The sequence below is a fragment of the Scyliorhinus torazame genome, chromosome 12 (genome assembly GCF_047496885.1).
Source record: "Scyliorhinus torazame isolate Kashiwa2021f chromosome 12, sScyTor2.1, whole genome shotgun sequence".
NCBI lineage: Eukaryota > Metazoa > Chordata > Chondrichthyes > Carcharhiniformes > Scyliorhinidae > Scyliorhinus > Scyliorhinus torazame.
Window position 1 is genome coordinate 216974772 of NC_092718.1, and position 27100 is coordinate 217001871.

The following is a 27100-nucleotide window of genomic DNA, read 5'->3' on the forward strand; positions in this document are numbered from 1 at the left end:
GCCCCCGCCGAATATCCGGTGCCGGAGACTTCGGCAACCGGCGGGGGCGGGATTCACAGCAGCCCCCGGCGATTCTCCGACCCGGCGGGGGGTCGAGAATGACGCCCACTGTGTGCGATTCTCCCCAAAGGGGACAAAGTCCCATAGCGAGTGTGTTTAGCTGCTGGTTTCCTGATGCTTGCAGTGCCAGGAAACACATGGGGTGGCATTCTCCCATTCGGCGGCAGAGTGTCCCGCCATCGGAAACGCCGTCATGAATGGACCGCTGGGAGTACCGATTCTGACACCTACAGGGGGCCAGCACGGCGCTGGAGCGGTTCACGCCGCTGCAGCCTCCCATCCCGGCGTGAACTGTGCGCCACAGGATCCACGCATGAGCACTGGTGTTGGTGTCAATGAGGACATGCGCAGCGGCGCCGGCATCAACACGTGCATGCGCGGTGGCCTCCCTCAACGTGCCGGCCCCGACGCAACATGGTGCCGGAGTTCAGGGGCCGGTACGTAAGAAAATAGGCCCGGGGAGCGAGAGGCCGACCCGCCGATCGGGTGGGCCCCGATCGTGGGTGTGGCCCCATCGAAGGCCCCCCCCCCCCCCCCCACAACACACAGGCCACCTCCCGACCCTCCGTGCAGAGTTCCCGCCGGCTGCAACCAGGTGTGGACGGCGCCAGTGGGACTCTGCCTTTTTAGAGCGGCCGCTCAGCCCATCCCGGCCGCAGAATCGGCGGCCCGGCCGCGTAGAGCGGCATGCGACCGGCGCCTCGCCAAAAGCACGGTGCCAACGCCGCAGATTCTCCGCTGTGCGGAGAATCGCGTGCCGGGGTCGGGGCAGCGTGGCCTGGTTACGGGGATTCTCCCGGCCCCGGGCTGGGAGAATCCCGCCCAAGGCATTCCCTTGTATTGTACAAGGGAGACAAATGGGGAACGCGTGACCAAGGCTGCACATAGTCCCATCTTGTACAGTAGGGAGCTCTGCTCGCTTGAACTCCCCAGTGTAGCGAGAGATCGGGATGCCAATTTAATAATGGCCCCTGAAACGACCCCAACCTACCTTTCAGCCTGAATGGACTATGGGAAGTTCTCCGCCGCCCCCCCCCCCTCCCCAACACCCATGCCAAGAACCCCCGATCTGATCGCCCGTGCGCAAATAAATGCCAGCTAGGCACCCTGGCAGTGCCCATGCCAGCTGGCAGTGCCACCTAGACACCTTGGCAGTGGCAGGCTCGCACCCAGATGGCACTGCTGAGGTGCTAGGCTGGCACTGCCAGGGTGCCCAGGTGGCACAAGAAGTGCCAGGGCACCACACTGCTCAAAGGGCATGCAGTTTAGGGTCTCCGATCCCTTGGGGAGACCTCCACGAGTACTGTTCCGTCTGGTCCCCGTATGGGAGTACCAATGCTGAACAGCGCTCGCCCAAGGTCTCCGAGCGTAGGGGATTGAATTCCAAAGCCTCTGGTACCTCGGGAATCAGCACATTACTGCCTCACTCTAATATGCAGATTTGCTAAAAAGTGATCACGCCCACAATGGGCGGGATTTAATCACAACGTTGAATGGCATTGGATCTCGCGAGGCGTGGCGAGCCGGGTAGATCCTGGGAGTGGGGTCTCCTGAATTTCATCGACCACGCTGCGCCGCGGCGAGTTTGTTTTCGGGCGTAGCGTGGCCGTTGGATCGCACCCACTGCCTTGATCTTGGGATTCACACAATAGTTAGAAATCAGTGGCAAATTGTTTGTTTGTCATCTGCTCTTCCCCGCCTCTCCACACCCTTGGGGTTAGATTATAGCCTGGAGAGCATTTGTTGGAATCGTTTCTATAGTTATATAACACACAGTTTCAATATTACTGGAGAAGTCTCATCCCATTTCGTCACATCTCACGTCAGCAGATGCTGATTGACATCAGGCTCATTGTTCTGCTGACATTCAGAGAAGCAGGTTACTGATTGTGAAGGAAGAAATGAATTGTCTGGACAGTAAACAATCTCCCATCGCTCCCTGGACCCAATGAGATCCCAACTTTAGGATTGGATTACAATCTGATGGAATGTGTGGAGCTCAGCGTTCTGATCATAAATCACATTTGATCTAACTGTACCTACCTAATCCAAACTGTTTGCATTAACCACCTCAAAGGCCAAGTAAGGTTACAGACTGTTCAGTGAGATTAGAGAAATGGCTACACACAGATCTCATGATATATACACACATCTCCTGGCAGCAGTAGCTGCAGCAGCAACAGAAATGATTTATTTCTGTACAGGTTCTAAATGAGGGACTAAGCCTTGATTAAACAAAATTCTTGCAACTGGCATGATAGGTTCTCGCCTTCATCATTGGCTCACCCTGTGTTAATCTTCATTTTAAACGGCAATCACAAACAACCGACACAATCACATTTTTAATCCAATCACATTCCATCAAAAAATACAACTCAATCGTTTTCCATCAAAACACAAGCCATTTCTCTGAGACACAGTCATTACAGCAGTTCCTCACCACGTCCACTATTCATGCTTCAAAATCACAGAAGAAATGTATATTGGAGAGGGTAACAAAATCTGCAGAGGTGGTGCGAGTTTCAGTAGCATTTACTGTTCATTCGTAACTGCCATCAACAGTGGCAAGCTGCTCTCTTGAGCTAGGCAGTCCATCCCTGGTGTTCCGATCATAAATCACATTTGATCTAATTATACCTACCTAATCCAAATTGTTTGGATTAACCACCTCAAAGGCTAAGTCCTGATTACAACATAGAACATACGTGCAGAAGGAGGCCATTCAGCCCATCGCGTCTGCACCGACCCACTTAAACCCTCACTTCCACCTTATCCCCCGTATCCTAATAACCCCTCCTAATCTTTTTGGTCACTAAGGGCAATTTATCATGGTCAATCCACCTAACCTGCACATCTTTGGACTGTGGGAGGAAACTGGAGCACCCGGAGGAAACAAACGCAGTACTATGTCTAAAGCCCTGCCTGGGACTTGAACCCAGCACCTTTCGGATCTCATCCAAACTCTCCAACCATAGAGCCACCGGACACATGCCCAAGTAAGGTGCTGTTAGGACGGAGGTTGCAGGAATTTGATGCAGCAAAGAGAAGGAAGTGCAATATAGATCCAAGTCAGGATGGTGTGTGACTTGGAGGGGCCCTTGCAACTTGTAGTGTTCCCATGTACCTGCTGCCCTTGTTTTCAAAAGTGTGGTCAAAGTTGCTGCAGTGCATCTTGCAGATGCCACACGCAGCCTCTAGTGTGCATTGGTGGTGGAGAGAGTGAATATTTAAGATAGTGGCCGCGAGTTTCCCAAAAGGGAACAAAGTCTCCTGGCGGGGGCATTCAGCCGCGTGTTTCCCGGCGCTCACAGTGCTGAGAAACACATGGCTATTCAACGCGACATGCTTGAATAAGGGGCCTGAACAGGTCGCGGCCTCACATAGCCGCGTTTTGTACAGTAGGGAGCTCCGCATGCCGGAACTCCCCGTTGTAGCGTTTTGTAAGGGCCACGAAGAATCCAGCACGAGTTTTAAGGATACAAAGTAATAACATTTATTTACTATAATATATATATACATAACAGTAGCAGTAACTTCCCTTGCTACATACTCCTTCCTGCCGGTTCCTGAACTGGCCAGCTTTATTTATACTAGGAGTTTACTAGTGGTTTCTACGCCCCCCTCATTGGGGAAGCTCATACTCCCACAGGATTGTGGGATAGTCATTAGTCCCCAGCCAATGGTAAGTAAGCAGGTTATAACAAGCGAGAGATCGGGACACCATTTTTAAATGACATCCCAATCCTCATGGTCCCCGAAACAATCCCTGACCTCCCCCCCAGCCTGAACGCCCTATACGAGGGTCCCCTCCCCCTCACTCCCCGGACCACCCCAACACCCACCCCGGGCAACCCCGGCCCGATCACATGCATGCAAACAAATCGGCAGTTTGGCCCTTGGCAGTGCCAACCTGGCACCAGCAGTGACAGGGCACCATCCTGCCAAAGGGCATGCAGTTGGGGGCCTCCAATCCCCTGGGAGGTGTCAATCAAAGAGACTGGTGGTGCTGGGTGGTGTTGGAGCTGGGTGGTGTTGGTGGTTGGGTGTTTTTGGAGTTACACTCATTCATGCAAGTATTTCATTTCATTCCTGACTTGTGCCTAGGGGCTGGTGTAGCATAGGGGCTGGTTTAGCACAGTGGGCTAAACAGCTGGCTTGTAATGCAGAACAAGGCCAGCAGCATGGGTTCAATTCCCGTCCCGGCCTCCCCAAACAGGTGCCGGAATGTGGTGACTAGGGGCTTTTCACAGTAACTTCGTTGAAGCCTACTTGTGACAATAAGCGATTATTATTATTTAGATGGTGAACAGGAGTTGGAAAGTGAGATATTCGCTGCAGCATGCCCAGTCTCCTACCTGTTATTGTAGTCACTGTATGTATATGGATGGTCCAGTTAAGGTTCTGGTGACCCCTAGGATGTTGATGGTAGGAAATGTAGCAATGGTAATGTCACTGAAAGTCAAAGGAAGTGGTTATTTTCCCATGTTGGAGATGGCGGTTGATGAGAGAGTTTCAGCACAGGGACCCTGTTGTTGGGTGCAGCATTTGTGACTCTGATGGGGGCAGGATGAATGTTTACTCTTAGGGCTTACCAGGTCCACAATATGAAACAGAATGTTACTTGCTTCAGCCTGACCAACGTGTTGAGGTTACCAGCTGGATCCAAACTGGTGCCAGTGGCAGAGCAGATCCAGTGAGCGGTTGGTGGAATAACAAACTTTCCTTTGGAGTCACAACACTTAGGACTTCATACAATGAGGACCTAGTTGTATATGTCAGCTCCAGTTAATAATGCTGCTCTATATAGGAGCTGGCTAGAGCACAAGGAAAACCCTACTCTCTTCTTCCAATACAGCTTTTGACCTTTAATGGGCAGACAGGCTTTGGTTTATTGTCTCCTCTGAAGAGTGGTATCTCTCTAACCATGCAACACTCTCTCTGTATCACCCCACATTAGGTTTTGCTAGGTCCCAGTCTAGAACTAGGGGACATAGTTAAAAATAATTTAAGATGGTGATCAGGAGAATAATTTTTCTCTCAGAGGGTCATTAGTCTGAATTCTCTTCCCCAGAGAGTAGTGGAGACAGGGTCATTGAATATTATGAAGGCCGAGTTAAATAGATTCTTGATTGGCAAGGCCGTTGAAGGATATCATGGATAAACAGGAAAGTAGAGTTAAGGCCATATCAGAGCAACTATTATCTTACCAAATGGCAGAGCAGACTCACGGGGTCAAATGGCCGACTCTTGTTCCTAATTCCCATGTTCATATTTTTCATTCTTTCATGGGACATTGGCGTCGCTGGCAAGGTGAGCATTTGACTTGAGTGGCATTTCAGAGGAGCAGTTAGGCGTCAACCACATTGCTGTGGGTCTTGAGTCACATTTCGACAGGACCCAGGTAAGGGCCAGGTAAGGAAGGCAGATTTCCTTCCTTAAAGGACGTTGGAAACCAGATTAGTTTTTACAACAATTAACAATGGTTTCGTGGTCACCATTACGGAGACTAGCTTTTCAATTTAAATTCTACCAGGGGCCCTGGTGCGATTTGAAGCCAGTCCCCGGATCATTAGTGGGGGACTTTGAATTACTAGACCAGTGACATTACCACAATGCCATTGTATCCGCACTCCCTGTTGTACATTAGCGCTCAAGCCCCAATATGGAGATCTATAGCAATGAAGTTCCAAATTAGCAGATATCAAATTAGTACTGTGAAACATATAGAAATCAATACATACGTACTGTATATGGGCCGGGGGTGGTGGTGGTGGTGAGCTGATTTTAAGATGAAGTGAATTACAACTTTAAATTGTGACTTCTTTTGAAGCTGTTTGGTCAGAATTTCTCTCTCCCTAAAGATCTATTGAGCCTACAGATCAATTGGGCAGCCCGGTGGCGCAGTGGTTAGCACCGCTGCCTCATGGCGGCGAGGTCCCAGGTTCGATACCAGCCCTGGGTCACTGTCCGTGTGGAGTTTGCACATTCTCCCCGTGTCTGCTTGGGTTTCACCCTCACAACCCAAAGATGTGCAGATTAGGTGGATTGGCCACACTAAATTGCCCCTTTATCGGAAAAAAATAATTCAGTACTCTGAATTGGAAAATAAAAGTCTGCAGATCAATTCAAAATGTCAAAACAAAGTAATGACAAAGTTTGAAAAATATTGTTTGTTTTAACAAACCATCGGTAACAATGACACTTTCATGATAATAAGGCTTGTTTCGAGAATCTTACAATTACAGACATTGTTATAGTGAGGTCCAACTATATCACTTAGAAATTAAATAGTGCAAATTTTGAGGGCAAGCAGGTTAATAACGTCTTAACAAACACCGACTCTGCATGCTGATGAAATTACTGTAACAGGAACTCAGAAGGAAAGAGCGTGAAGCGGAGATTGCTAAATGCGCTGCTTCCTTTCGGAAAGGCTAGTTTATTTGACTCAATGAGACACATAAAGGGCCTGGATCTGCAGCTACAATTTGCTGTTTATCTTCCCTCTTTCCCACCCCCAACTCCAACGGAAGTCCATGTGGATCAGCCTGGCTAGCCTCAGCCTAACCTCCCCCATCTGGAAGGAGACGAACCAGCCTCTGGGCTACTTTCAACCCTTCCCAGCTGTTGGGCTTGGTTTTTTTTTTTTGTTTTTGCGAGGTTGAGAGAGCATATTTGTATAAATGATTGCCACATCCCCAGCCAGCTGTTGACCCCACTCTGGTCCTGTGCATGGCATGTTTTTCATTTCTCCTCACCGCAGTCTGAAGCTGACCTCAGTGGAGTTAGCACGCTAACGACCAGCCTTACGTGTGAATGCCAGGATGGAACAGACAAAAGATGCACAGTGTAGTTCCTGGGACCGGTGTTTCGCTGCAGGCTAGTGTCAGGGACCTCAGTCAGGAGAGGTAAGATCAGTGCACAGTCAGGAGGTGCAGAGGTGGCTGGTTGTTGGACAGCCCACTTTTGTTTATTTTGAAAGATTTTTATTGATGGGGCTTGATAACGTCTCAGAAAAAGCAAAATACAGAACAAACTCAAAAGGAGATTGCGGCTAGTTCATTTGGAGAAAAACGAAAAGCAAAGACTTGCATTGTACGTCATGAGATTGCAGTCAAAGATCCAAAAGCCACTTCATTCAATGTATGGGCAGCACGGTAGCGCAAGTGGATAGCACTGTGGCTTCACAGCGCCAGGGTCCCAGGTTCGATTCCTCACTGGGTCACTGTCTGTGCGGAGTCTGCATGTTCTCCCCGTGTGTGCGTGGGTTTCCTCCGGGTGCTCCAGTTTCCTCCCACAGTCCAAAGATGTGCAGGTTAGGTGGATTGGCCAGGATAAATTGCCACTTAGGAGGGGTTATTGGGTTACGGGGATAGGGTGGAACTGAGGGCTTAAGTGGGTCGGTTCAGACTCGATGGAATGAATGGTCTCCTTCTGCACTGTATGTTCTATGTTATATTGCTTTTTGAAGGGCAGTGACCGCTGTAATGTGGAAAAAATGTAGCATCAGTAACAACCCAAGGTCAATTATAAAATACCAAAGAGAAAATGCTGGAAAATCTCAGCAGGTGTGGCAGCATCTGTAGGGAGAGAAAAGAGCGAACCCTTTTGGACAAAGTGTCACCTGGACTCGAAACGTTAGCTCTTTTCTCTCCTTACAGATGCTGCCAGACCTGCTGAGATTTTCCAGCATTTTCTTTTTGGTTTCAGATTCAAGCATCTGCAGTAATTTGCTTTTATCAATAATGAAATAAGTGACCAGTGAACCTGGATTATGGTGGTACTGTTTCAGGAAGGATGTTTGGGCAGCATAATACCAGCAAACCACCCTGAACCACTTCCAACAAGTTTGTGGGATCTCTGAAATCTACCTAAACAGGTAAATGCCAGCTAAATATTTTACCTGAATTATGGCACTTCTCACCATAAATACTGCAGTGGAATATCAGCCTAGATTATGAACATCTGGTCTGGTGTGAATATAAAGCTCAGTATTTCCTGACCAGAGAACGCTTGCAAATGAGTCAAGTTGGCGTCTCCAGAATGGCCAGTTGAGAAGAGTTTGCCATTGTGCTGGATGCCATATGCTGAGCACCAACTGTTACAATACAAAACTTCAGCAGCATTGCTAAAAACTTGTTTTATCATAATAATTAAGAATAAAAAGTATGATAAGAGAAAGGGTAAATTAAAGATTAGCGTCACAATGCTGTCCATGGGTATCCTTCGGTACCTCAGCTATTTGGCCATTCTTCATGTAGGGTCGGTAGTGAGTACTGGCAGGGTGTTCACTGGGTAATCGCTAATTAAGGAAAACACACGAGGAAACAATGAGGCCAAGTACGGGGCAGCACAGTAGCACAGTGGGTAGCACTGTTGCTTGACAGCTCCAGGGTCCCAGGTTCGATTCCCGTGCGGAGTCTGCACGTTCTCCCCGTGTCTGCGTGGGTTTCCTCCGGGTGCTCCGGTTTCCTTCCACAGTCCAAAAATGTGCAGGTTAGGGGGATTGGCCATGCTAAATTGCCCTTAGTGACCAAAGAAGATTAGGTGGGGTTACTGGGTTCCGGGGATAGGATGGAGGTGTGCGGCTTAAGTGGGGTGCTCTTTTCAAGGGCCGGTGCAGAATCGATGGGCCGAATGGCCTCCTTCTGCACTGTAAGTTCTATGTTCTAAGTACTGCAACCTCAGCAACTCCATAATTAAAATCAGCAAACAGCAGATTATTGATTATACCTGGGAGTTTCATGCCAGCCACACTGAGGTTTTGATCTTTCTCGTGGGTGTCATGAATGCTCTTGTACATCCTGCACCCCATCACTGACGGTCATACTTTCAGCCACCTGTGCACAAAACTATGGAATTCCTACACCAAACTTCTGAAATTCCTTCTCTCCCCCTCCTTTAAATTTTGTTAAAATTACCCGAACCTTTGTGGAAGTCAGAGTCAGACTTTCTCCCTGTTCATATTTCATTACCTTTTAACCTTTTTTATCCTGTCTCGCCTGACCTTCCAACTTAGGCCAGGCGAGAACTACTGAATCGGAAGCAAGGCCATATCCCTTTTTTACATCACTTGCTGCCAGACATCAGGTAGGTTCAGAGGTCCATTAAGGGGGAAGGTAGGTTTGTCAGCTAACCGGGGAGGTGGAGAGGGCAGACATTTGGAGGAGGGGTCTGACAGTCAAGGAATGTCGTGCAAACCGTCATCTGGAAATTTCAAACAGGATTCCCCAGCTCATCTTTGGGGCACCCCACCAATCTAACACTGAGGAGCTCAGAGGTTATGGCTTGTTGTTTCCGATTGAGATATAATAATAATGATCTTTAGTGTCACAAGTCGGCTTACATTGACACCACAATGAAGTTACTGTGAAAATCCTCTAGTCGCCACATTCCGCCGCCTTTTCGGGTACACAGAGGGAGAATTCAAAATATCCAATTCACCTAACAGCACGTCTTTCGGGACTTGTGGGAGGAAACAGGAGCACCCGGAGGAAACCCACACAGACAGTGACCCAAGCCGGGAATCGAATCCGGGACCCTGGAGCTGTGAAGCAAGAGTGCTAACCACTGTGCTACCATGCTGCCCTTATTCTGGGGTGCCTTAGACTTCAGAGAGAAAAGTAACTACTGCATGAAAGGGCAGCACGGTAGCATAATGGTTAGCACTGAGGCTTCAAGGGCCAAAATAAACAGTCTATTCACCCACCTTAGTGCGAAGCAATGATTCTGTAGCTCAGCGAGTTCAGTATTGTGTGAGGGATTTTGTGTGAGGCATACATGATTATATTGTTAGTTTTGAAAAGATTCTCCCTTTCCCATTCTGCTGCAAAATGACACTATTTCTAAACATTTTTCCACTTAATGTCGCCGTTAAACTTCACCCAAACTTATTCACTGAAAATAGATTTATTTTCAAAGTTTGTTGGTGAAGTTAATTCATTTCTTTTAATGAAAAGCTGTTCAGTGTTGAAGTATTAAATGCAACGAGGGATTTTTCTCGTTACTGCAAGCACTTTATAATTGATTAGCTGTGGTTTCTAATTTAACTACTATCTTTCTCAGGCTTGCACGGAGGCTGCTACAGAGGGTCTCACCAAGGCCATTACTGAGGGTCCGACAGAGTTGTTACTCACAGCTGATTTCTTTCAGGTCGCCGTATCACAGAATAAGGCCTTTCCTGATCATAACCTCGGAAACGATCCAAACTTCTCAAGGGCAATTAGGGATGGGCAGCAAATGACATCCTTGCCAGTAACACTCACATCCCATGATGAAACAAAATTACAATTAAGGGCTTGACTCTGCTCAGCGCAGGATAATACGCGGTAATCTTTTTTAGTCATTGTTTTTTGGCTCAAGTATATTCCTGGCACTGTGTGGGAAGGCAGTGCTAGACCATCAACAAACTGATGAGCCTTGACGAGGAACAGCACCTTGAATAAGCAGCCAGTCATATGACAGAAGCTCTAACTGGATGGTCCTTGGTTTCTGGATCTCTGTACTTTACATGAACTCTATTTATGTGCCCGGTGACTGCCTGCTTTCTTCTGCCCTCTGCATGAATAAATAGTTTGTCATCACTTCTACTCCTGAGCTGCTGCCTCATCAAGGTCTTTAAAAAAACATTAAAAGGAATAGCAGTTAGTTCACGCAGTTATTCTTAAAAGAAAAACAATTCTCCCTCCTCTCCGTCAGGTGCTGGCTCTTGCTGGGTACAAAGAGCTGGCAGAAATTCCATACTTGACCCAAGGGGCCCACTCTTCCCTCATGTGCCTGGGTGGTAGTATGTTGATGTGCTTTCTGATCTTTGCGAGACTCAACCACAGCTGAGCCTGATCCTGACATCCACACAGGTTTTCTACAAACAAAGCAGTCACTGAGCAGTGATCCAGGAATGGGAACATTTGGCAGAATTTTTCCCTCCTTAATAGAGGGAACCAGAGATCAATCGCGAAGCTTCAAACTCAGGGCCAGGCCCTAAAGCTCTGGAATTCCTTTTCCAAACCTCCCTCACTGTCAGTCTTCCTCCTTACAACCTAGTTCTTTGATCATCTGTTCTAAAATCTCCTTATGTGTTCAGTGCCCAATTCTGATTGATAATCGCTCCTGAATTGCCTTGGGATAGTTTACTATGTTAAAGGTGCTGTAGAATGGTATCAGGGATGAGGAGAGACTGGAGAGAAGCTTGGGCTCTACTCCTTAGAGCAGGGGTGAGGAGGAGATTTGTTGGAAGTTTTCAAAATCATGGGTGGAATTTTAAACCAGTGGGATTTTATGGTCTCACCAAAGTCAATGGACCTTTGAATGGCTTGAGGCTGTAAAATTCTGCCCCATTAATGGCTTTGATAGGGTAAATACAGATCAACTATTTTAGTGCCAAAAGGGTCAGTAATCAGAGGACACAGATATAAGGTGATTGGTAAAAGACTAGAGGTGGCAATGACCCACCCACCCATACCAGTGTATTCCCCTCCAACCAACCCCATGGCAAAACTATGGTGCTTCCGTGCCCATTTACCCACTACACATAGAACTAATACATTGTACAGTGACAATAGGATGTGTTTAAAAAAAAGCTTTAAAAAAAGTCAAAGATAACTTTCCACTTTATAAAGAACTCTTTTTTTCCTCCAGCCCAATAAAAGTATCATCCAGACTCTTTGAAGTATCAATGGCTGAATGTGCAAATCTTTGAAACCTCTTTATCCTGTGTAAATAAACATTGTGTAATTGACAGCATAGATCAGAGAGCCAGAACTCTCAAGGCCTGCTGTAATAAAAAGAATAATAAACCATGCCATTTTGTTCCAGTTTGTGGGCTAAGCAGCATTTCTGTTTGGTCAGTCCCAACATAGAATTGGATCTACACTTGCTCTGGGCTTGGTTAGTTCTCGTTTTGAGGCAGACTGGCAGAGAGTCCAATCTGTTTCGCTCAGCAGGACTTAGATACTGAGCAGGAACATCAATTTGTCATATCTTTTGTTTCCCTCTGGATAGGTCATTAAAGAATTTCTTTCTTGATTCCTTTGATGTCCAGAGGTTGACCTGCCAATAAAACTGGCTGTTTAAAAATCACTTCAGCCAAGATCAAAAAGGATAAGACATTCCAGTGCCTAATGTGTGAAGATTCACTGGGTGGTTTCAGAACGGATGTTCATTGTCTCAAGCAACCTAAATGTATCATCTGACTTCTGATTCGCATTCCCAGCATGTGGTTGCCCTGTGGATCTGACCCCTCAAGTGTAAAATGTAACTTGAAAGTTGTGTTTTAATATTAATTATATCAAGTATCCTCCTGTAGTACAATGATCAAACATCCTGAAACATTCTGGTGTGGGGTCAGGCTAAATAAGGAAGAGGGACAACATTTGCATTGTTACAATAGTCAATGGCCTACCCAAATGAACCTTAAATATCAAATAGTCAACACAGCAGGGCGGCATAAAACTCAATTTCATGGAGACCAGCCAGTCTAAAGTTTAGATAAGGTTGAAAGCCATTTGGAGACAGGGGAAAGAGGGACTATTGGTTTCTGAGAGCCAAGTGCGGTCAGATTGAAAATCCCTTCTTAGCTTTGGATTCGACAGTCTGAGTGGTTTAAAAAGTAAACTGGGCACCAAAGTGCTAATTTTCAACAAAAAATGTACAATTATTTCTATGTATTTCTGTATTGTATGATGTGGAGGCGATAACTACTAATGTTATTAAAGAAGAGGACAAGTTCAAAGTAGCCCCTATTTTATAGCGAGCAAAATAATAGACTCTGCAGAACTTTAATGAAAGCATCAATTTTCCTGCCAGCATGGGGTGAAGTTTCCGTCCCAGCCTCAATGCTTTGGGAAACATCCTGCAGCAGCTCCAAAACAGCAGGGACAACATCAGCCTCACTGTAGAGCCACTCAGTAGCTCTGGAAATGGCAAAGCCGTGTGATAACTAGAATGCAGATTTTCAAAGGCACTCAACCTACAATTTCCTTCTCTTTATGGTTTTCAAGGAATTTTCATTGACAACAAAGCAGCTGAAGCCAAGATCTCACTGAGAGCGAAACGTAAGAAAGTGGAGCAGAAGTAGCCATTTGGAGCCTCAAGCCGGTTTCACATTCAAAAGGATCACGGCTGATCTTCTGCCTCAACTTCACATTCCTTCCCACTCCCCATATCTCTGGATTCCACCTGCAAGGCAAGTACATCCTTGCTTAGATATGGAGACCAAACTACGTACTGTACTCCAGATTGGGTCTCACCAAAGCCCTACAGAAATCTAGAAAGACTTTGATAGTTGTGTACTCCAGGCCCTTGTAATAAAGACCAACATGCTATTTGTCTTCTGAATTATTTGCTGTACCTGCATGTTAACCTTTTGTGTTCCTTGTAAGAGTACACCCTAGTCTCTCTGAACTCAACGTTTAAAAATTTCACATCTTTAAAAAATAATTTTCCTTTTCTATTCTTATTACCAAACCTTTACACTGCTACTCTTTGTATCCTCCTCACAGTTTACATTCCTACCGAGCTTTGAATCATCAACAAACTTGGATACATTGCTTGGTTTCTTCATCTAATTCATTAATATGGATTGTAAATAGTTGAGTCTCCAGCAGTGATCCTTGTAGTATTTCATTTGAAAACGTCAACTTGAAGTTTCACTTGGGAACTTCAACGTGAAAATGCCCGATTTATCCCTACCCTCTGCTTCCTGTCCATTACCCAATCCTCCACCCATTCCAATATATTGCCCTCAACGTCATGAGTGCTTGTCTTGCGTATTAACCTTTTGCGCGGCATGTTATCATATTCCTTTTGCAAATCGAAACATGTAATGTCCAGTAGCTCCCTTTTATCTATCCTATTAATTACAAAACATGAATGAATTTGTCAAACATGGGGTGCGATTTAATGGAACTGAACTAGAGTCCCATGTCGGGCGTTTGCAGCATTGAGAACGACCGCTATTAAACGGGACTCTGCTTCATTTCTGGGCCTAGGCGAGGAACGCCCTGCCCAGGCCGCACTTAGGCTCACTTCCTGCACTAATGGGCCCAGCTCGCCAGAGCAGGAAGAAATTGGGGCATGCCCGATCTCTAGGCCCCCTCCACCGTGACCTCCGGAACCCCAACACAATAATTAGGGGGTGATCTAGCCCCCTGCACCCCATCTCAGAAGGGCAAGGCACCCTGAGCCCAATCCCAGGTACGGGAAAGATGCCACCTGGGCACCTTGGCACTCTTCCAGCCACTCTTGCAGTGTTATCTGGGAACCCTGGCATTGCCAGGGTGGCACTGCAAGGGGCTCCGGTGAGACTACCAGGGTGCCAGGCTGGAAGTGCCATGGTACCTGGGTGGCATCGTGGGTGCCAGGGTACCACCTTGTCCAGAGCTAGACCACCCAGGGGCCCATGATCACCTAAGAGACACCCCCAGGTGCCAGTACGCCTGATCCACATTTGTGGAAACAGTGCTAAACGACACTTGTTCGGGTCTCCGAGGTGAGGTGGTTAGATCACGCGCCTTTGGTAACTCCGACGCAACCATGACTAACTACTCACTTGAATATGCAAATCTGAATCCCGTCCTCAATGGTGGGATCCAGATCCAGATCGTGACACACTTCGCGAGATCTCGTTAGATCTTGCGAGGTGTGATGAGGTTGGTAAATCTTACAAGAAACATCATGCGTGATTTACCTGCTCGCTGCGTCCCGAGGCCAATAGATTGCATCCAGAAGTGATTTCAATCGCTAACTTCAGATGGTTCTGCCGGTTTTACCCTGATAGTTATTATGAAAAAGTTAGAGGAAAAAAACTCACTTCTAACTCCAGAGTAACTATTTAAACACGCAGACCCCCGCCTCCCCCCCCCCCATCAACGATCCTCTCTCGCCCGACTCAACCTCCTCTTCACTGTGCAACCCGGTCTGACAATTACAGCAGCCCCCCCAACTCCGGTTCAACTGCCCTCCCCCTCTCCCCCTCCATTCTGACCCCTTCCACCCTCCGGTGCAACCTCACCGCTCCCCCCTCTCTCCAATCTCATCCACCCACCCCTCCAATTTGACTCGGCCCTCCCTGCCGCCATCTCTCTAGTCCGACTTTCCCTGCTCGCTCTCTTCGGTCTGACCCAACCACCCCCCCCCCCCCCCCCCCTCCAATATGACCCCACAAACAACTCCTTTACGGCAGCTCGTGCCGTAAAGTTCGTGCGGGTTCAATTCCCGTACCGGTCTCCCCGAACAGACGCCGGAATGTGGCGACTAGGGGCTTTTCACAATAATTTCATTGAAGCCTACTTGTGACAACAAGCGATTATTATTATTAGCTGACGCAGCCGGGGGCACACTTCGCTGCTCCTATCCTGAATTGGAAGATCAAGGCCAGAAAAAGAATGTCTGTGTTGTCGGTTTGCCAGAAGGAGTGGAAGGTAAAATTCCTGTTAAATTCTGAGAGTTGGCTACCACGCTTCCTTAAGCTGGATGCGAACGCTGTGTGTTTCAAATTAGAAAGGGCGAACCATATCTTGTCTTTGAGACCTTGGAACAATCAATGTCCCAGACTCATAATCATTCGATTCCACAATGTCAAAGATTGCCAGAAGGTTCTGGAGGCGATGAGGCATGATGGAACCTGGATCCATGAAGGGGCGAGGATCTTATTTTTCCAGGACTGTTCAGCGGCAAAACAGCCGAGGCTTTGATGAAGTTTGGAAACCGCCCAAAGCAGTTGGAATGAATGATGGCTCTGCATTATCCTGCAACTCTGAGGGAGGTATCTGACGATTTTGTTACGTCTTTTGATAATCTGGCTAGTGCCTCGGCCTCCATTAAGTCCATAATTTATTGAAGGCAAGGACTTGGACTGACAATCTGCAGCTTGTTGAAATTTTAAATTCAGACTTTCTCCCTGTCATATTGTTTTTTTGTCTGATTTTATATTGTCATACATCCGGTTTCCTCCCACTAGTCCCGAAAGATGTGCTTGATAGGTGAATTGGACATTCTGAATTCTCCCTCAGTGTACCCGAACAGGCGCCGGAGTGTGGCGACTAGGAGATAGATTTTCACAGTAACCTCATTGCAGTGTTAATCTAAGCCTACTTGTGACAATAATAAAGACAATGATAAAGATCATTATGATTGTTATCCTGTTTATTAGGAGGTGTTAACATTTGAGCACTGAAATTAATGTCTTATCCTTAAGAATCTCAGGGACTTTCAGTCATGATGGGCGAAATTCTCCCCCAACGGCGCGATGTCCGCCGACTGGCGCCCAAAACGGCGCCAATCAGACGGGCATCGCGCCGCCCCAAAGGTGCGGAATGCTCCGTATCTTTGGGGGCCGAGCCCCGACATTGAGGGGCTAGGCTGACGCCGGAGGGATTTCCGCCCCGCCAGCTGGCGGAAACGGCATTTGTTGCCCGCCAGCTGGCGCGGAAATGACATCCCCGGGCGGCGCATGCGCGGGAGTGTCAGTGGCCGCTGACAGTTTCCCGCGCATGCGCAGTGGGGAGAGTCTCTTCCGCCTCCGCCATGGTGGAGGCCGTTGCGGAGGCGGAAGGGAAAGAGTGCCCCCACAGCATAGGCCCGCCCGTGGATCGGTGGGCCCCGATTGCGGGCCAGGCCACCGTGGGGGCACCCCCCCGGGGTCAGATCGCCCGTTATCTTTACAATTATCTTTACAATGGTAATATTGGTTGTTAGGTATCCTCTCTTTAATCATGACAGAACCGAGTCTCGCCATTGCCGGTGGTGGGTGGAAATTTAGGTCTTTATGGGTGGGTTTTTTCTTCTCTCTGATGAGGAGTTTATCTCCTCATGGTAATGCCAGTATGGCCTTATGTGCTCACCTATTTTGAGGAGTGTCCCTGAGAACTAATGTGGTTGTGATTCTTTTGGATTTTGTTGACTAAATCCTGTATTGGTACAGACAGGTCTTTTATCCAAGAGTAGAACATTTCCGGGGTGTTCTGGTACCTCTGATGTAACTTGAGATGGGGTAGGTGTGTTGTGGTAAATGCCCGAATATGGCGTGAAAATCCTATTCCATTTTTCTTCTGGTGGTCTATACAATGACATTATCAAATTTTAAACTATGTTCCTGTAAATCTTAGACAGTCAATTAGCAAGTTTTACGATACCTTGTGTTCTAGATCCTGTGTTAGTACATTGGGTACCTTGCAGTCTTGGGAAAGAAACTTGGCAACTAATATTGATGAAGGGACATGAGGTAGTATTTGTGATAATGCCAATGAAATTTCAGTATGCAACATAATGAAGGAGACTCAGTTCAAGATACTGCATGCTTGCATATCACTCCGGGTTTGAGACAGGTTTGATCTTGCTATTTCCCTGATGTGCCTAAAGTGCCTGGTAGTCGAGGTGATTATACACAATGCCTATGGACCTGTGTCAAGATTCAATCCTATTGGTCTGGTGTAGTTAAGGAGCTTGAGAGGATATCTGACAGGGCCTTAGAATCTGATCCTTTCTTCCTAATTCCACGTCTTCCAGAAAGGAGAATTATTGATGTTATGAAAATATCCTAACTTTGCAGGTCGTAAAAATATCCTCTGCTCCTGAATCAGTACCCTTCAGTTTAAAACTGGCATAAAATAGTCATGGAGTGCATCCCTATGGAATTCCTGCCCTCTGTGATCCTTTCTAAGTCTGATACATTCCACAAAGTGTGGGACCCCATCTCAAATTTATAGGCTCTGTGTTGTCTGACCTGCTCCTGCAAGGTTTCCCATGAGCCATATTACAAGTCGCGATCTCTATATATAAAGGTGTGCATTTTGATATATTATCTCTTCTTATTTATATGACCTTATCCGTCCTCTCCTATTTTCTGATTGATCTGGTGTTAAAATTGCAGGCACTCATTCTTAAGGACAATTGTTCTGAATTTATCCTGTCTTGCTCGTTCTTACATTTGCAGAAATATTTGTTCTGTACAGTACCAGTTGTGCTTTGAAAATTTTGTTGTGGTTACTTGCAAAAAATTATGAAACTCCAATAAAACATGTATTTTAAAACATTTGCAAACTACACAGAGGAATGTTCCCTATACCTTAAAATCAAGAGTCGCAGCAGCCATTCCCCAGGGAGCACTCCTGGCCACTACTCTCTTCTACTGCTCAATAGACAAATTCCTCAGGGCAGAAGGGGTGAAAATGGAATGGTGGGTGAGGGGGCTGTGGGGTGTAGGGAAACGTCAAGAGACTGATTTAACGTCAGTTTTGCACAATTGAATCTGTATCTCATTTAGCTGCCTTTTACTTGCCTGCTCCTCTAATAACTTGCACCAGTTTCTGATCTTCATCTTCAAGATAACTAACTTGATTTCATTTGTAGTAAACTGCCATCGTTTGTAAGTCAGGAAGTTCGGGTATTACAATTAACACAATTAGAGGCATTAGAGGTGAAATCTAATAAAGTAATGTTAAAACTAACACAGGAACAAACTGAGAGACTGCTCTGGTACAGAACCTATTACAAGCAGTGAACTTTAACCTTTGGCAAGCCACCAATGGTGCTACGAAGGTCGCTGTCAGCAGTCTACAAACCTGGTCTGTAAATCAGAGTCACAAGCTGTTGATTTATTTTGCTGATGGCTCTGGCATGACCTGTGAACAAAGTTTGCACTTAATGCTGTTTTTAATGAGAAAGCTACTACCCCCCGCCCCAGCCCCACTGTGTGGCAAAATGTGGACCCTATCTCTTTCGCCGCTTCTGTTTTCTTCGCTTCTGACAGTAATTATTCACTGAAAAGAAACTACATGTGACGGGATCACATGGGCAAATTATCAGACACTGGCTGCTTGTCCAGACTACAGCCCTACACTCGGAGATCTCTACGCCTCTTTGATTCTTATTTCTTGTGCATCTCCAATTTTCAGCAGTCCACCAGTGGCAGCAATGCCTTCAGATACCAAGGCCCTGAGCTGTGGCATTCTCTCCAAAAACCCCATTATCCCTCTCCACCATTAAGTCCTTAAAATCTATTTTGACCACATGTTTTGGTCACCTGACCTAATATCTCATGTGGCTTCATATAAAATATTTCTTTGATTACGCTCCTATGAAGTGCTCTGGGATGTTTTATTAGATTAAAAACTCAACACAAACCTAAGTTGCGAAGCCCTAGTCTCAATCCTATCACAAAAAACATTATCTGGTTATTCACACATTGCTGTTTGTGGAAGCTCGTTGTGTGCAAGTTGGTTGTTGTGTCTCCTCCATTACAACAGTTACTGCACTACCAACATACTGCATTGGCTGTTAAGCACTTTGGGATGTCCTGTGTTCATGAAAAAAACACAGGGGCGGGATTCTCCGTATCGGGATTGGCGATCAGACGGAGAATGGCTTCTGACGCTGGATCCGGGCAGGCGCCGGTTTGACGCCAGTTCGCAATGCTCCGCCCCCTCCCAATTGGTGTCATCGGGTCACGCGCTGAACGCGTTCGCAAGGCCATTGGCGCGTCGTCAGCTGGCCCACCCGTGATGCTCCGCCCCTGATGGGCCCAGTTCCCGACGGCGCGAGCCACATGGTGGTCCCAGTGGTCAGGAATCTGGCGTGCCGGCTGCGGACAATGTCCAGCGTCGCCACACTCGTCCGGGATCTGTGCCCCCCAAGATGCTGAGGATTCCGCACCTTTGGGGCGGCGCGATGCCCGACTGGTTTGCGCCGTTTTTGGCGCCGGTCGGTGGACATCGCTCCGATACCGGAGAATTTCGCCCCAGGTGTGCAAACCAGAGTCACAACTTACTGATTATGAGTTGTGAGAGGTGGCTGAGGTTTCGGTGAGAGTTGGATAACCTCTGATGATGGGGTGTGGTGGGTGTGATTTATGGCCGGTGACATTCCCACAGACAATCAGCACCTGACGGTCCTTATATAAAATTTAGAAACCTATTTGCTGACCCTGTAAACTCCAGTGATGTCCAGGGTCACTGACTGGGTGGTTGGCCAGCAGTATTTCTGGGCCAGTGTTCTGCAAGTAAAAAAATCAGAGTATGAATCCCACAGCTGCAGTTAGCACCACATGGTCTAAGATCTGTTGGATGATACATCTCCAGCTCTAGATCAGGGGTACACACACCTAGCTAATGCTCCCCCCCCCCCCCCCCCCCCCCCCCCCCAGGGCTGACAGTGCTGGGTTCAACTGCAACATTCCCCACTTCTACCCAGTTGAGACTGGCTAGCTCAGTACAGGTCTGTGGATTGAGCCAGACATAAACTTTACAGAGAGAAACACGATTAACGTTGAGTTCATTGACCTTGAAAACATTAACGCTGTTTCTCTCTCCACAGAGGCTGCCAGACCTGCTGAGTTTATCCAGCATTTTCTGTTTATATTTCAGATTTCCAACATCCGCAGTATTTTGCTCTTGTAAACTTTAAAGCACAGCATAACACACAAACTGCATCTCTATAACGCCTTTCACAACATCAAAGATGTCCTAAGGTGTTTTACAACCAATGAGTACACTGAAGTAGTCACTTCAGTAATGTAGGATAACTGAACTACTATTCAAACATGAGCCAAGAGTAGGGTCAGAAAGTTTTTACAAATCCCTCCAGCACAGTGCTTAGTTTTGAACAGTGCCTGAAGAACTTTGCTTGCAACTGAACTCTTGAAGCAGACTCCGAAATATTTTATTCATTTAACACTGGGTTACTGTAGTCTGCCATTCTATACTCAAGAGAATCCTGTATCCATACATCACAATTATCTTTATTCTTTATGATCGATTTAGGAGGCCCAAAGCAGAGGAATGATTTGTTTCCACCTTCTGCGCAAAGACTTTTCTTCTGAAGCTGGGTGTCATGCAAGTCGAACAGATACTTGTTTATCTCTCTAACTGAGTTGCTTCAGTCTGCCTGGTCCAGCTCTCTGCTCGGGCATCTTAACTCAATTAAAAGGAAATGAAGACTGTCTGACCGATGCATGAACCAGTATTCAGCTGAGGGCAGTTTGTTTAAAGCTGGCATATATCATTTGCAGTAATTGCCAACAGGTGACTTCCGACTTGAAACTACTCCTCAGTTCCCCAAAATTTATGTCATTAAAGGTCCTGTGTGTCAGTTTGTTATGTCACTTGCAAGTGAAGAATTGAACTTGTACACCATCAACGATGGCTGAATTGTGAAGAATAGACATCTTCCTGCTATCTTGTGTATGTCCAGATCAGTCTTTTTGTTTTCTCCCCTTAACCCTCCGCCCTGAAGGCATTTACTCTTGGCTGTGCTATAATTTCACAGTCGCTGACTCCAGAACATTACACAAATGGTCATTTTTTTTGTGAGCCTCGAGCCTCTGGACACTTTTCAACTATGCAGTATCACAGCCGAGTCTGGTCCTATCCTCAGGTTTACACATGCACTTTGCAGTTGGGAATAAATAGATAGCAACTGGAGCTGCAATTATAGATAATTATTTCCTCTTCCCAACAATGTCACACTGTAACTTAGTGCTGAATTTTCCAGTCTGTGGTGTGGGGGCCAAGAAAATAGTGGGGGGGGGCGGGGGCGAGTGGTAAGAGAGCTCCCTGACACATTCCCACTGCCAGGGAAGTTTCCCATGGTGGGCGAGGATGATTTTCTGCTTCCCACACTGTGAAGCTGGCAGCCAGTGATCCTGAGTACGGACCCAAGTAAGTCCGACTTTAAGAATGGCCTCTTAAAGTCGGGAGGCCACTGGCAAAGTGGCCTCTCGCTCCGCTGTCTTCCATGTCTTCATGCCCCAAAGAGCGGGCTGCTAGCAAGAAAGGGTGCACCCATGACACAATTGATGCTCCCGGAGAGGGCTACTTTGAACGTCAAGCGGCCTAATGGCTTTGCCCCCATAATTTCAACTTTAAATACACAGGGGGTGGCTCCAGGTTGAGGAGGTGTTCCATAAAAGGCGGCATGGTGGCACAGTCGTTAGCACTACTGCCTCACAGCACCAGGAACCCGGGTTTGATTCCTTCGTCGGGTGACTGTCTGTGTGGAGTTTCCACATTCCCCCCCGTGTGTGCGTGGGTTTCCTCCGGGTGCTCCGGTTTCCTCCCACAGTCGCAAGATGTGTAGGTTAGGTGGATTGGTATGCTAAATTGCCACTTAGGGTGGGGTTTCAGGAATAGGAAGGGGGGATTGGGCCTATGGTGTTGACTCGATGGGCCACATGGCCTCGCTGTGCACTGTAGAGATTCTACGATTTGCCTCAGCAGCGACTGCCTTGGTGAGGCTGCTGAGGTTCCAAAACAGCTGGTTCTCTGATTAGGCCAGCAGCTTCGGGAGCCTGCCTGCGGGTGTGAGGAAGGCCACTTTGTCAGGTGCACTCCAGTAAGTGTGGGACTTCCATTTGGTCCTGTGCCTGGGTCCTGAACTGAATGGAAAAACGCAGCCCTTGATGTAGTAGCCCCAGAATTAGTGTGAGCCAGCTCTTTGAAAAAAACTATCTAATTAGTCTCAGTCCGCTGTTCTTTCAACACAAACCTTCAAACGTTTCTTCTTCAAATATATACCCAACTCACTTTTGGAAGTTACTACTGAGACAGATTCCATCACTCAGTGCATTCCATATCTTAACAAGTTGCTACATTGATGAAAGAGATGCCTTTTTCACCATGTCCTCGCTTCTTCGACACCACACTGCTGTGCAATTCTAAATTAACCTTCACCATCATTTCATTGGCAGGTGACCCATCCGGCTCTCCTGTCTTTGGAAGTCTTCAAAAATTACTTTTCTTAACTTTCAGAAACATCTCTTTTCATTGGAGCTTTCACACAATCTCCCCTGAAACCCTCTTCTGCCTCCGACTTGGCATCTTTCCTTTCCTCTAAGACACATTAGGGGTGCTATAGGACATTACAGAGGTCCTCTAGCAACAACTTACATTTATATAGCATCTATAATGGAGTAAAATGTCCGCAGGTGATTCACACAAGTGTCATCAAAGAGGTGGCCCTAAAAGCTGACCAAAGTGGTCGGTTTTAAGGAATTTAATGAAGCTGGAAATAGAGGTAGAAAGGTGGTGTGGTTCAAGGAGGGAATTCTAAGGAAGACGCTTTGGGTTCAAAGACATATTTGGTGGAGGACGAATGTTATAAATGACAAGTTATTGTTTTCGAGAACAGAGAGTTGCACACACTCTTTGAACAGGAAATAGGAAAGATATCGGGCGGTTCACGAGCCACATTTTCCTGTGCGGCGCGCCCTTCACCGGCAGCGGGCCAATGGGATGTCCCATTGTGGCAACCCCACACTGTTGGTGCGCTGCCGGTGGAGCAGAGAATCATGCCACAGGAGAATTCCGCTGATGGTTCTGGACAATGCTTCTGTTGGATTCACAGCTTTTTCTTCAGGGTGTCAAAAAATAGTCAATATCTGCACACAGCAAGTAATTCACACATCTTGGGCTGCAGATGGATACATCAATGATTAACCCATGACATTTTTGTATCTGTGAAGAACTCACTGAATATTTCTGATAATCTTTGATTGCTTATTTAGTTCCCCCAGTGTGAGCAGGATAATAGGCAGCAAGACTGCCACCAGCCCCAGTCCATCACAATGTCTTTCATTCCAGACTGCATATATTGCATATTTATGCATAACCCAGCACACATTTGATTGCACATGTTGGGTGGAATTTTCCTTTTTTCCTGGACCAAGCGGGAAAATCGGTTTGCACCTCGCTGGATGCACAGCCAGCTTTTCTCCCCAAATTGTCTAGCACTTAAAAAGAAAATGCTGGAGGTGTGAGCCCTGCCACCACGCCAGCAGGACATGCTCTAAAAGAGCCGGGAACATTGGCTCTCCAGAGATCGAACTCCCACAGACACGGAAGCCACCCTACCCACTCCAGCGCATGGAGCTCCCCAAAGGAACCCCGACTCTGCCACCAACACCCTGGCACTGCCCCGGCACTGTCCTCAGAGGGCAGTTCTAGGAGCAGTGTCTGGGGTAGTGGCAGGGTGTCAGGGAGCTATGCCAGGGTAGTGCACAGGCATGTCCCACTCCCCCCTGGGGGCTATGCGTACCTGCGTACCTTCAGGAGGTTCACATTTTAAAGACCTGTTCAAAGCCTCGTCAACGTGACATCATGCTAACGAGGGGGGAATTCCCAATAAGGGGGGACGATACAGTGGGAAAGATAGTTAAATATATTGAAATGAGGTTCCCAACCTTCCAATGTGGGAACCTTATTGGCGGAGGGTGGGAAGTCAAAACCCAAGATCTTGCTGGCGAGATTCTCGGTTTCGGGCTCCCGTGGGATTTAGCACTGCGTTGCCATTTGTGCCCATGGTGAATATGGGCACAAAATCCTTCCCCATAGTGTATTGGCACAGGTGGATGGTAAAGACCCTGGCTGTCAGCCTACTGCTTCTGCATTCGCTAGTCCCTTGCGATTTCCCCCATTAATTTTAATGGGTACTGCCACGACCCCTGGACAAGTGCGCAGTCAATTCCAGCAACACCTGACCCGGTGTCGCAGCACAAGTGAAATTAGATGTTATTTTAAAATACCTGAGGACTTTGGCTGAGCCCAATAAAATTAATTTAACAGGAAAAACCTTTTGTTATTTAACAATAATATAACTAGCCTGACAAAAGTATAACCGACTACGTAATACCCCTTACCCAACCCCCCTCTTCAACTCACCCCACTCTACCTACACACACACAAACTTACAGACAAAACAGAGAGAGAAAGGGTGATGGAGAGGGAAGAAAAAGGATGATAAAGTAAAAAGGATAAAAGATCTCTGATGCACTATGAAGGTTTTCAGTTAAAGTCTTTCAGGAGTTCAAGCTTTCACTTCAATGCTTCTTCCTTCTAAATTTGAGAGGGTTTTCTCTGGCACGGCTATTTACTTTCTTTATAAATTCAAGATCATTTTATATAGTAAAGATGTGCCAGGCACTCACTGGTTTTAGAACAATAAAGCAGTCCTTTACTTCAGCAGAGAGAGCTCCTTCTTCATTCAAGGTCTAATCACTTCTTACCAACTCTCTCAGAAACATCCCACAGGAACCAATTACTGACTGTTGTCAGCCAGAACACTGTCTCTGGCCAACCCACAGGCTGCCAGCAAGCCAATCGAACCGACTTTCTCCAAAGCTGGTTCTTAAGATTCCCTGGGTGCCGAAAAATCTGTTTCCTCCTTTCCAAAAACAAATCCTGGAACACACTGTCCTGACTAGCAGGCTGCCTCAGCTTAAGTCCACTGCTTAAATCACTTTTCAATTATGTGTTTACGGACTAAGAATAATAAAACAAAAGAAATGGGAACTGGGGAAATCAAAAGGGAGGACTCTAACAGCATAAGTTATGGGCTGTCACGTCCAACACAGGGAATTCTATACAGACATGTTGCTACTTGAAGAGGTGTTTGACAACCCTCCTTCAATCAGCACCACTAAAAAAAAATCTAATGAACTTCTCTTCAACTGACCGTTGCTGCATATGGGATCCTGCTGCTGAGTTCACATCATAACATCAAAGTAATTGACCTTCAGATATCTCAGAGATATGTGATAAGGTACTGGAGAAATGCAAATCTTTCTCTTCGCAAACATTATAGAAACAAAGACCATCCAACCTTTTTATGTGGTTCGATTATTTCTAACTGATTTGATGATTACATGGCAAAAGAAATTGCTTCCCCAGATACTAAGATACACGTCACAAGTTCATTTTATATGGCCAGACATATTGAATGCCATAAAAACAGCACCTAAATAATTCTCTCTTCCGTAGTTTTTCCATATTTGTTGATTTATTGCCACTTTGCTTTTGTTAGGACATGCTGATTTGAAACAATGTTTTATACATAGGGGAGGCAGTGGAGTAGTGGTGTTGTCACTGAACCGGTAAACCAGAGACCCAGAGTAATGCTCCAGGGACCCGGATTCGAATCCCGCCACAGCAGATGGTGAGATTTGAATTCAATAAAAATCTGGAATTAAAGTCTAATGATGACCATGAAACCATTGTCGATTGTTGTAAAAACCCATCTGGTTCACTAATGTCCTTTAGGGAAGGAAATCGGCCATCCTTACCTGGACTGGCCTACATGTGACTCCAGACCCACAGCAATGTGGTTGACTTTAAATCCCGTCTGAAAGCAATTAAGAATGGGTAATAAATGCTGGCCCAGCCAATACGCCCACATCCCATGAATGAATAAAACAAAAAAAAATCTTTAATTGTTTTCCTTTGGGTAGTTGGAAATTAGAATTCCCCAGGAATACATCAATAATTGCAGGGAATTCACAGGAATGTGTCAACAATTGCAAGTTCCAGGGCACGTGCCAAAACTTAAGGGATCACCAAAAGTGTGTTGATAGTTGTCGGGGCTCCCCATTAGTATGTTCATATTTAAGGTAATCGGCAGAAGTGTGTCTTCAGGAGTTTATCAATATTTACAGGAATCCCCAGGATATTTACCTCCAATACAGAAATAATACGCAATTTACGTTTACTTGAGGGCTGCCACCATCTAGAGCCCATTCTCCATGCGTGTGCCACACTCTTCAGTGCAATATTACAGGGGAGGAACTTGATTAAAATAAACTTTGCTTAGAAAGAAATTTCTGTGTTTTATAGGAAGGCTCCTCTCTCTTCCATACACAAATATGAATTTAGAAAATGTGTCCTCTTTGCAAACAGTCCCTTCTTTGACATGGGCTACAAGAAATAAAGTAGATTTAAAACTGGAATTTAGAGTTAAAGTTCTTCTTTTTTTGATTAAAGGAAATCCCTCAGAGGTAAGGGGTTACCAAATTGCAGCAGGAATTCAGGACTGACACCACAGCGAACATCAGAGTCCTGTCCTGCCACAGTGTGCTACAAGTACCCTCCCAGCTATTGGCAGATTCTGTGTTATTTCTTTTCCTCCTGTTCAGTAAGTGATTTTACCCTGTCCCAAAGCCTGGGCGTGATGCCACTAATGCCTTAGTAAACTCCTGCTGTGCAGTAAAGAAGGTGGACAGCTGAGGGTTGGGAGTTAATCAACCTTACAGATTAAGGCTAAATAAAGCTGAAGAATGGGC

General features: G+C 46.5%; 1 protein-coding gene across 5 annotated transcripts in view; it reads right to left on the bottom strand.

The window, feature by feature from the left end:
- bcas3 (BCAS3 microtubule associated cell migration factor) overlaps positions 1–27100 on the bottom strand; it is a 1250799-nt gene that overhangs the window by 253789 nt on the left and 969910 nt on the right. Inside the window, exon 24 of one of the 5 annotated variants that reach the window (XM_072469941.1) lies at positions 6952–7539. The exons of the other annotated variants lie outside the window; for them this stretch is intronic. Within the exon in view, the coding sequence (XP_072326042.1) occupies positions 7511–7539 (29 nt within the window). The 3' untranslated portion in view covers positions 6952–7510. Of the gene's footprint in view, positions 1–6951; positions 7540–27100 lie in introns of those variants that run through there. 5 annotated transcript variants of the gene reach the window in all.